Genomic DNA, 12220 nt, shown 5'->3' on the forward strand with positions numbered 1-12220 from the left:
TGAGCAACAAGTTTATCCTGTCTCTCTTTCTCTCTCTCTCTCTCTCTCTCCCAGACACACACACACACATACATACACACCTCCAGTCGCTAGCTCGCTATACTCTCCTTTCTTATCTGTCCATCAGAGTGCCCTCTGGTTACTATCTCTCTCTCTCTCTCTCTTTCTCTCTCTCTCTCTCTCTCTCTCGCTAGATAGATAGATAAACAGATAGGTAGACAGATAGAGCATTCAGATGGTAAATTCTATTAGAAAATACTGTTCAGATTTTTGGTTCTTCCCAATGCCCACAGTTCAACCTTCTCTCCCCTTCCTCAGATGAAGGCTTCTGCAGACGGAGAGGAGGATGAGGAGGATGACGATGATGATGATGATTTCCAGGAGGTTCCAGAGAAAGAGGGATTTGAGCCGCACATTCCAGAGCATCTACGTGCGGAGTATGGTTAGTTTGATTACACACACACACACACACACCCTTCAAACACAGATACACGTGCATAAATAGTGAGGTTAAACCACCACTAAAGAAGACCTGCCGCTGCCCTAATCTTTTCAGATCAACACACACTTCAAATAAACACACACACGTGCCCAACACACACACACACATACTTCAAAGAAACAGCCTCCAGCAGGTGGTAATGAGCAGGTAAACAGAGAAGGTGTTAGGTTGGGTTTATTTGCACAAGCACAAGTGTGAGAGAGTGTGTGTGTGTGTGTGTGTGTGTGTCCAGAGAAGGTTTATTTGTATGTCTTAGGTCTAGGCTTATAGCTCCAGAAAACAAAAGGAAGGCCACTTACTCCCCCAACCACAGTTGTCAATACTCATATATGGGATTGATATTGTCCTTTCGTAAAAAAGAAAATGGGATCTAGTCCACTATGGTCCATATGATGCAGTTGAATTGATTACATATTTATTGTGGAATTGATCAATGCTACACTGGTTGTCTGTGGGAAACTGATTCTAATGAGACAGTTTGATTAGATTGCACACAAGTATGCATTTATCTGTTTTATTATTATTATTATTATTAATAGTAGTAGTTGTAGTTGTAATAGTTGTAGTAGTAGTAATCGTAATAGGGGTAGTAGCAGTAGTAGTAGTAGTATTAGTAATAGCAGTATTAGTAGTAGTGGTAGTTAGGGCTGGGCGATATGGACAAAATCAAATATCACAATATTTTTTACCGAATACCTCGATATCGATATTGCGACAATATTGTAGGGATGATTATTGGTGCTTTCACAAAATATTTACACAATGAGATTTTTGATACATATATATATATATATTGGATATAATGACTAAGTGGGTAAAGGCAAATAATAGAACAGCTAGAACAGTCTGGTAAGTTCAGAAAATGACATCACTTTACTGTAATGCAGCCTTTAAAACCAGGAAAAGACACTTATGCCATATCACCATATTACGATATCTGAAATCGAAGACGATATCGAGTCTCATATCACGATATCAATATAATATAGATATATTGCCCAGCCCTAGTGGTAGTAGTAGTAGTAATGGTGGTAGTAGTTATAGAGCTGGCTAGTCACGTGGTACCGAGCTTCCCCATGTTAGTAATAATAAGTCATAATTTTAATAAGTTTCAAATGCACCACAACCTTATAATTGAGAGATTTTTTCTGTGTATCCTTGACGGATCTTGCCCTGTCCCGGCATCCACTTGCCTTCGCCCAGAGAGTCTCCACTAGACATGAATGGGTATCATAATATCTCTATGCTTGTTCCTTCATGGACGCTGGCTGCATTGTACATGTATGGATCATGTCTAGCCTTTAGGCAGCAGGGGAGGTTATAGGTCAAATGTCCGGGTCGTTAACCAACCGACTGGTGATCTTATTGCTATGTCAGCCACACAGCGACATGGTTGTTTCTTTCTGGCTGACAGATGGAATTTGAATGGTGTTAGTATCATTATCTACAGCCATGCTTGATCCTGTAGGAGCTCCAGGCAACAGCACAGTAAAACTCTGATGGTATTGCACTGTCAGCCATATTCCAACATCTTTCTGTTCATCACTCATATAGCTTCACATCGGGACCGCTGTGTGTTTATGTGTGTGTGTAACAGAACATAAACACACCGTAACGGAACATGTTGTGGGTGGTGTTATTTTTGCCAGGTCAGCCATGTTGCTGTGTCTCTGCGGTGCCCTTTGACCCCTGGCTAGTACTCACCATCAGCTCTCCTGAGTCTTTACATTCAGACTGAGCCTCTTCTCTACCTGTAAGCCCATTCCTCTCTCCTCCCACCTCCCTCCATTACTAATCAATTAGACGCTAATGTAATTAGATTGTATCTGATGTGCCCAAAACAGCCGTGTGTGTGTGTGTGTGTGTGTGTGTGTGTGTGTGTCAGGGTGATTAGTGGGCTAGGTAATGATCTGCAGGGGCCATGCCAAATTAACAATGCAACCTCTTTAATGAGCCCCTATTAGCCCTGCACCCAGATTTATACCACACACAGACACACACACACACACACACACACACACACACACACCTGCTTGCCTACCTGCTGGATATGTAAAGAAATATCTAGTCCTGTTTAAACAGTATGTTTCATTCTTAACCATACATCATATTGCAACCAGATTTGTCCAGATTTAACACTTTGTACACACTCCTCATCCCTGTGTCTTGTTGCCTTAGGCACTGTGGATCAGGGAGCATTGAGGTTTATTATTGACTGGAAAGCTCTCATTGCTGGCTGCTTAGAGTTAGCCATTCTGGCCTTTCTGGTTCTGCCTCCCAATTATTTGTGCTATATTTCCAAAAACTTTGCAGGCGTGACTTAATTTCGGTTATGTTAGTTAGAGATATGGATTCATTACTTGTTCTTTTCTACCATGAAAGCAGTGAGACCAGTGGAATCCAGTGGTGAACAGGGGCAATATACCAGTCTTTGCATTGCAGTCATGTTAACTTTCTGAGTATTGGGCAGTATTGCACATCTGCAATTAAATAATGCATGCAGGTTTGGAGCAAATTGTGGAATTTTATGTTTCACTTTCGTTTTCACGGCGGGAGGCTCTGTTTCGGATTGGGTGCAACGCTTTTCTGTGCAAATGACAGTTTTTGTCAGATTCTCCACATTGGACACAGCTTTTTTTGAGGTCAGACTGTGCCCTTGTCCATCTGGCAGATGATGTCTGTCTCACAGAAGTGTGTTTACAAGCAACAGCTGAAGCACCCAGCCTCGCCAAATTAGTCTCTGGTGTGACAGAGAACATAATGTGAGCCGAATCGATTTTGATCAATTTCTATACATTGACCGATTTTTTAATGTTTTTTTATCACGGCTGTGCCAATGTTGTACCGGTGGGTCACAATGGAGCCTATGTATGGGAAACACTGTAGAAAACACTATGGGGCTCCAAATCTACCTGGGTGGTTGCTGATATACATGGGCAGCTTGATCAAAGCCTATATGTGAGAAACACTGTGAATTTAGTCACCAAAATCATAAGAACAATGCGTCCAGCCTATGTGATCAATTAGTCAATAATAGATGGCTATCATTATATAAGCATCTATAACGGCTGTTTCAGTGCTGTTGGAGGGCATTGCTAATGCAAGACTTTGGTGACAACTTGATGATGCCCAGCTCATGAGCCACTTTGCATTTCCAAGAACTGTCCTCTTGGAAATTTGTGCTGAATTTCATGCAGTGTTGGAAGGTGCGGAGGAAACATGCAACATCACCATGGCAACAAATGTCACCACAGTGGCTAGAAACGTAAAGACGTAATACGGTAGAAACGTCATCAACGCAGGTAGAAGCCTCATTACCGGGGGTTGAAATGTCACCACCGCTGGTAGAAACATAATCACCGTGGATGGAAACATAATCACCTCGGGTAGAAATATATCATCATGGGTAGAAATATATCATCACGGGTAGAAACATCACCGCTGGTACAAACCTGTCACTGTCACCGCTGGTACACCACGGAGAGAAACGTCGTCACTGCTGGTAGACATGCATCACCACGGATGGAAACTCGTTCAACGCAGACAGAAACATCGTTGCCACTGAAAGAAATGTATCACTGTGGACAGAAACGTCACCGCGGACGGAAACTTATCACCAAGGATAGAAACAATGTCAATGCTGGTAGAAATGTCTCACTAACATCTCGCTATGGATAGAAACATCATCACCATGGATAGAAACGTCATCACCATGGATAGAAACGTCATCACCATGGATAGAAACGTCATCACCATGGATAGAAACGTCATCACCATGGATAGAAACATTGCGGGTACAAAGAGGTAGAAAGATATCTGTGCGGATAGAAACGTCATCACCGCTCGTAGAAACTTATCATGGTGGATAGAAACGTCATCCCCGCATGTAGAAACGTCATCACCGTAGGTAAGATAAGATAAGATAAGATGAGATAGCACTTCATTAATCCCGTTGGGGAAATTGAGGTAAAAACGTCATCACCACGGGTAAAAAAGTCATCACCACGGGTAGATAGGTCATAACCACAGGTAGATAGGTCATCACCACGGGTAGAAACGTCATCACCACGGGTAGAAATGGCATCACCAAGGATAAAAACGTCATCAACAAGGATAGAAATGTCATCAACAAGGATAGAAATGTCATCACCAAGGATAGAAACGTCATCACCGAGGATAGAAACGTCATCACTGAGGTTAGAAACGTCACCACCGCAGGTAGAAACATCACCAAGGATAGAAACGTCATCACCAAGGATAGAAACGTCATCACCACGGGTAGAAACGTCATCACCAAGGTTAGAAACGTCACCACCGCAGGTAGAAACGTCATCACCAAGGTTAGAAACGTCACCACCGCAGGTAGAAACGTCATCACCAAGGTTAGAAACGTCACCACCGCAGGTAGAAACGTCATCACCGCAGGTAGAAACGTCATCACCAAGGTTAGAAACGTCACCACCGCAGGTAGAAACATCATCACCGCAGGTAGAAACGTCATCACTGCAGGTAGAAACATCATCACCGCAGGTAGAAACGTCATCACCGCAGGTAGAAACATCATCACCAAGGATAGAAACATCATCACCAAGGATAGAAACATCATCACCAAGGATAGAAACGTCATCACCGCAGGTAGAAACGTCATCACCGCAGGTAGAAACGTCATCACCGCAGGTAGAAACGTCATCACCAAGGATAGAAACGTCATCACCGTAGGTAGAAACGTCATCACCAAGGATAGAAACATGTTATCGCTGGTAGAAAAGTTATCACTGCAGAGAGAACCGTTAGTTAAGATTTAAAAACGTTTGACCAGTGATTCTGCTGGTTTGATACTGTACTACTACAGTAATAGCGCCTATAGAGAATGTCACATAAGATTTCAATCTTATGTAACTTTGATTGGATTTTGTAAATTGTTGTATGTTTCTCTGCAACTTCTCTCTCTGCTGCTGCTTTCCTTGTAAACAAGATTCTTCACCTCAGTGGGACTGCCTGGTTAAATAAAGGTTAAATACAAAACCAGCCTGTCGTCGTTCCACTCCCTATCACATCATTTGTCCCCTTTTTCAGTCTCTCTCTCCTCACAATAGTCTTTCTATTGCTCTCTCCTTTTCTCAGACTCTTTTCATTGCTCAGCCAACAGATCAGACTTATCATTTCTCTACACTTCCTCTCTTTCTTTCCTTTTCATTTCTTCCAGAGCGTCTATTCATTCAAAGAAAACATGGCTTCCCTCTTTCTATCCTGTCTCCTATTTCCGCTCTGTCTATCTATATCTTTTCCTCTCTATTTTCTCCCTTTCCTCTCCTCCGTCCTGTGCTGTCGTTCTGATTATCAGTCCTCTTATCCCTCTCTTTGCTGTCAGGACACTATCTCTCTCTTTCTCAAATTAACATTTTAATTACAGGCTCTGCTTAACCCTGGAAAATCAATATCTCTCTCCACCTTTCCTCTCTCTCTTTCTCAATCTCTCCCTCTCCCTCTCTCTCCCTCAAACCCCCTCTCCCCCTTTTTCTCTCTCTCATTCTTCTCTACACCCCCCTTCCCCCACCCCCATTTCCTCCCATTGATCTGTCCTTCTTAACATCCACAACATCCAGACAAATCTCTGCCATTTGGCTCCATTTGAAAGAAGTAGATTCAGTCGGTATTTCACCATCCGAAAGAGAGAGAGAGAGAGAGAGAGAAGGAGGGATGGATTGAAGGAGGAGAAAGTGAGAGAGAAGGATGTGAGTGAGTTTGGGATGGTTGGTCACCTCTTGAATATTGACTCGGGCAAAACATCTCACGTTGAAAAGTGAACTATGACAAACCTTAGCATTCAAGCCTTTGTCACAGGGTATCCGGTTAGTCTTAAAATAAAGTATCTAAATTTAAGCCATTTGAAAATGTTAACAATTAAATTAAAATGTTCAGTCCAGTTTTTAGAGGTCTTATTTTTTCACCATGTAATGACAGATTTCTTTGTGCTGCACATCCACTCTTAGATTAATACAGAACAGGGTTAGTAGCAATGTGCATGCTATCTACTTCACTAAACACAGTTGGACTTCATCTCCCTTAATTTCCTGGTATCCTTTTTTCTCCTTCTCTTCATTTATAGTTTCACAACTTTCAGTACCTGTGTTCAATCAGACAGACTAGTTTTGACTGATTTTGATTCCGTGTATCAATCATTCCTTTCATATTCAATTGAGAATCCAAAATCGGAAAATGAAAAAACAATTCGTTATTTCGTTATTCGTTTATGAATCTGGTACCAAAAAACAAATAACGGTTTGTTTTTCGTGTTTTGAGTTTTATGCTCAAGTCAAAAATAGGAAATGAAAAAAAAAATTATTTGTTCAATTGTTCGATTTGTTCGAATAAAGAAACAAAAATGTTTCTTTATTCTGTATTTTAAATTGTCTTAAAATCAATTCCTGGCAGCCTTAAATTATGCTTTCTGAAACGTGCAGATGACCTGTGCCTGTGTCTCAGACAAAAACAATACAGTGAGAAGAATTTGCATAGTGTATAGATAGAAATTTGCATAGTTGCATAGAGTCCAGGCATCCGTTTGAGTGGAAACCCCCTTCAATGTTAATTCTGGACTTTGTAGCAAGCATCAGTTTGAGTTGAGAGCGCAGTGGACATTGATGAACTTGGACTAGAAAAGAATTTTAAATTGCAATGTGTGGGATCAGCATGTTGGCAGCTGTTGGCTTACTGCCTCCCTCTGATCTTACTGGCTTTGTGAGGGCATAGATGTGCTTCTAAGTCCCGTTGAATCCCTAGAGATCCTGGTTGACCCTGTGTCTGACCACACACACGCGCGCACATGCACACATACACACACACACACTCTTCTGGTGTTCTCTTGAGCTTTAGTGTTTGGGTGCTGAAGCTCAAAAATAGTCAGATCTACTAAAAGTAAAGTTACTGCAGCATCACAGGGCTGAATGGACATCAGTAATAGAAGGATAGTCTTTCAGCATTGTCAAAGAGCACTGTAGTCGTTCTTGTTTCTTAGTATCTGAAACCAGTGCAATGCTAGAAGTGGCAAGTTGTTTTTCCACTAACTGAATACTAGAGTAGAAACTTGCACAAAGTTTTTGGTGAGAAGAAATTCTAACGGTCTATGTAGCTGTCACACCAGTACATGATACCATCATCAGCAGAGGCTTGGCAGTTTAGGTCCACTGGAGAATTAGCTGTTACAATTGGTTGTAAGAATGTCTAAATATATAACAAACAGGCTAGAAAAAGAGTGATACCTGAAAAAGATTGTTGTGGTGTGGGCTATGATTTTCCCTGGATCACTAAGATTCGTCATGCAAAGCCCATTGTCGACCGATGGCCATCCAAGTGTTTTTTTAAACATAAAAATATGGCAAAATTAATGGTTAACCTATTTTCATCTTGTTAATCTTTGTTTTAAGAATTGTGCCCTATTAATAATCTGAAATGTACTTAATAGCCTAAAACAAGTAGATTAAGTTTATTATTTAGCCTAGAAAATAATCTGGAACAAAGAATTTCTTAAACAAAGTGACATATCTACGACTTTGCACTCTATGATAAACATAAACTAGGCCTTTAACTTATTGTATAAAGTTTGCTAAATTACACAATTACACATTACATATTTTATTCTTTAACAGCAATTTAACACAACAGTACAAACATAACTTTCAATCAAATGGGGGCAAACAAATCAATTTAAGGCCGCTTCTTGCAGCATTTAAAATGTAAACATGGAGCTCTTTTTTTGGCAATAGAGGCTACGCATGCTTTAAAAATGAACAAAATATGAGGTAAAATTATTAATAATAACAAATGATAATTATGATGAAAAAATTAAGTTAAGTAAAAGAATAGTTCACACTCACAGTAATGAAAGTGTCAACGTGATCAAAGAAACAGCGTGCCATCATGGATAATGGACAATTAAGCCTAAATATTTGTTTTTAAAATGAACATTTAACCAAAAAATTAATCAGCTGTTCACAGCCACTGTTGCCAAGAGCTGATGATCTCCAGTGTGTCCACCACAGGGCGTGTTACATCACCTGAAAGCCCTCTATTAATTCAAAGCAGTGGTTTTAATCTCTGCGTTTCTGTTGGCAGGTTTGGACCCCTCCCCTTCCACCTCCACAGCACCAACCAATAAGAAACCTCCTCCTAAGAGGCCTGCACCTCCTCCCCGCCAGTCTTCCTCCTCTTCCTCGTCCAGGCGGCTGAAGCGACTTATAGAGGAGGAACAGGACCCGACTTGTGCGGCCGCCACTTTGCACCTCCTCAGACGGCGGATCCCTCTGCCCACAGCCTCCAGGTACACCTCTGACCTCCTCTCACCCCCCTTCAACCCCATTCACCTCCTGCCTCCTGCCTTGTCCAGTGTGCTGGGGTCTGCTGTCGTTGCTAGGCTAACATTAGGTTGCCAGGTCGTCCACAGCATTCACTGCGTTGTGCTGAAAGTCACCCAATCATGTTTCAAAAACGGTAACTTTTCATACTGAGTATCTAGACACATGCAAATATTTAATTGAAATGTCAAGTGGACATTCAAGTCATCTGTCTGAAGTCTAAGTCAAGTCGGAAGTAATGAATACCAAGTCAAAGAAGAGTTTTTTATCAATTATAGTCAAGCAAGTCGCAAGTCATCAAATCTGTGACTCCAGTCCCCCACCTCTGCCTCTTCGTTTAGCCCAGCGGTTCTCAACGTGGGGTCCGGGGACCAACAGAGGTCCTTGAGGGGGTTCCAGGGGGTCCCCAGCAAATTGATGAATTGTTAAACTTCAGCATTATTTCATTTACAAGAAGTTAATACAATTAGAGAATGTAGAAGAATGACTGTTTTGGTTGTAGTTTCACTGTTACCTCTCTACCTACAATACAGATAGTTGTGGAATTCTGGACAAAATCCTATCTAACAATACAAATATTGTCAGATTTGGGTCCAAGAGACAAAATCTCATCACATAGGATCCATGGCTCTAATACTAAATCCTTGATATGAAAAAGGTTGAGAATCACTGATTTAGCCAATCTTGGATGGAGGTGCGTTTACGTAACCGCAGCACCGTTCGTGTTGTCAGATGTCAGGTGGTGATCCATCTCACCACCTCCCAACTCCCATATGCAGCCAAGCTTAACTTTCTCTCTCCCTCCAACTCTCTCCTTCCCCCCAGCAGCACCTCCTCTTCTCAGCAGCCCACCACTGGTCCCAGTACCGCTCTGGGTTCTGGTCCCAGTGCTGCTCTGGGTTCTGCTCCCAGTGCTGCTCTGGGTTCTGCTCCCGGTACGTCTGCGTCCAGTTCAGACCAGAAGGACGTGGAAGTTCCCGTGGTTCCATTCGGTTTGGACCTGTACTACTGGGGCGAGGATCAGCCCAGCGCCGGCAAGATCATCAAGTAACACACACACACACACACACACACACACACAAACACACAGTCAGGAGAAAACAGATGTAGTAATCGTATTGCAATCTGTCAGCCGACTCCTGGCTGTGTTTTGCTAGTGATTTATTAGATTGTTTGAAGCCGTGTGAGTGTTTTATGTTTCAGTGTGTCATGGATGTGGAGGCAGTGGAAGGTCTTTTAACACTACAGGAACACAGAGCTGTAGCTGAACTCATGCTGGGTTATGAAAGCTCCTTCCCCACCCCCTCCCAGTTCAGTTGAAGAGTTTGATAGCTATGTTGAATCAGGAATAGTCTGGTTTTGAGAGCATTTTTTTTTATTTTTGTTAAATTGTTAATTCCAAGTAGCATTAAAACGGACTTAAAAAGTCTTAAAGAGTAACTGAACCCCAAACCCAAATCTGTGGTGAAGCCTGACACCTAATGGTGAAAAGTAGGGTATTGCACTGGCCATCTGCTATTGGCTGGTGTTTGTGCCCTGTGATGTCACCTTCCATAGAGTACAACAGGTGGTGACATCACTTGGCACAAAGACCAGCCAGTAGCAGATGAGCAGTGCAGTACCCTACTTTTCACCATTAGGTGTCAGGCTTCACCACAGATTTTGGTGGGGTTTGGTTACTCGAAACGAAAACGAAATAAAAATAAAAACTAATGAAAAATGCAAAACTATAATAACCTTGCCTGACACCTAATGGTGAAAAGTAGGGTACTGAACTGGCCTTCTCCTATTGGCTGGTCTTTGTGCCAGGTGATGTCACCACCTGTTGTACTCTATAGAGGGTGACATCACAGGGCACAGAGACCAGCCAATAGCAGATGACCAGTGCAGTACCCTACTTTTCACCATTAGGTGTCAGGCTTCACCACAGATTTTGGTGGGGTTTGGTTACTCTTTAAATTTGACGCTGCCTGTCCTTCTACTTCATGCTGTTTCTTCCTCCAGATCGGCGTCTCAGCATCAGTTCTGGGTTCCCTGTGAGGTGGAGGAGGAGGTGGAGAATGAGGAGATGTCAGCGGAGAGCAAGAGCAGATACATCTCATTCCCAGGGACCTTCACTCCGGTCAGCCATCACTGCGGAGCGCCGCTGGGCAACGGGAAGCTGTGTCAGAGACAGGACAGGGTCAAGGTAACGGGACAAACACTAGGGTTAGACACCCTTCACCTGAACTGAATCTAATGAGACATTTTGATCAGATTCCACACAAATATGCATAAGTATTATTTTATTTTAGCTGTAAATGCTGTTTCAGCGGCTTTTCCACCCTGACAAGAATACAAATCTGGTGGAAACACTGAATACTTTCTTACTGTTGACCCATTGCTGAATCCCTCCCATCCAATGCAGTCTGACCGGTCTGATGCTGCGTTTATATCGTGGCCTAAAAAAAAGTCAAACCAGTCGGCATCATGGAATGTCACCGTCTAAGCTAGGGCTGAACAATTAATCAAAATTTTATCAAAATCGCAATATGGCCTACTGCAATTTTCAAATCGCAGGAGGCACAATATTTGTTAAAGGCGAAATGTGTGTCAAAATACCATTTTAAATGAAATATTGTGGTGCTGCAGAGATGTCCTGGCCTACACATCATATTCTACAGACTTAAGAAAACATCTTTTTTTGGTACAGATCCCCCCCCAAAAAAAAAAAATCACACCATAACATTTTAATACATTTTTCAATGAAAATGAGAATAATGGTGTAGAAATTATCATTCCCTCTAATATCGCAAATCATATCGCAATTGCAATATCAGTCAAAATAATCGCAATTAGATATTTTTTCAAAATCGTTCTAGTCTAAGCTCATTTTTGCAATTTTGCGATACATTGAAATTTGCCTTTGTTTAGCACCTAAACTGTTAAAACTGTTAAAAAACAGCTTTGACCCCTAAAGCATGATATCCTTTTTCTTCAGCTGTAACTCTAGCTTTTCATTTGATTGCTCACTTCGTGTACAGCGCCGCTTCTGATTGGTCTCCAGACTTGCTAGGAACACATTGAAAGTTGAAAGCTGCGAATTTCTCATCTTTTTTCCACTTCCGCTCTACGCCAAACGAGCATCAAATTACGCGTAAAATAAGATTTTACATACAGCACTTACTTATTCATCTAATTTAAAGTGATAATATCTCTGCTTCTGATTGGTCTACAGACTCTGATGATGATCGATGGAAAAATTAGAATGTGCACTTTCAATAGCATTACTCTGCTTGTTGCAAGTTATTCATCAATATACAAAAACAGGTCATTTGTAGTTGCTGTTACTGTGACTCCAAAGGGTTAAAGGGCCATTAAGTAA

General features: G+C 41.8%; 1 protein-coding gene across 1 annotated transcript in view; it reads left to right on the forward strand.

The window, feature by feature from the left end:
• Positions 1-318: 318 nt before the first annotated feature.
• Positions 319-12220, forward strand: part of LOC139638518 (UV-stimulated scaffold protein A-like) — a gene marked incomplete at its 5' end in the record, with an annotated part of 20003 nt that continues 8101 nt past the window's right edge. Inside the window, 4 exons of the mRNA XM_071512668.1 lie at positions 319-442; positions 8618-8822; positions 9682-9903; positions 10861-11044. Of these exons, the coding sequence (XP_071368769.1) occupies positions 319-442; positions 8618-8822; positions 9682-9903; positions 10861-11044 (735 nt within the window). The remainder of the gene's footprint in view (positions 443-8617; positions 8823-9681; positions 9904-10860; positions 11045-12220) is intronic.

The sequence above is a fragment of the Centroberyx affinis genome, unplaced genomic scaffold (assembly GCF_046629955.1).
Source record: "Centroberyx affinis isolate AG114_WGS23_722 - 3 ecotype Tasmania unplaced genomic scaffold, CSIRO-AGI_Caff_v1 ptg006439l_1, whole genome shotgun sequence".
NCBI lineage: Eukaryota > Metazoa > Chordata > Actinopteri > Beryciformes > Berycidae > Centroberyx > Centroberyx affinis.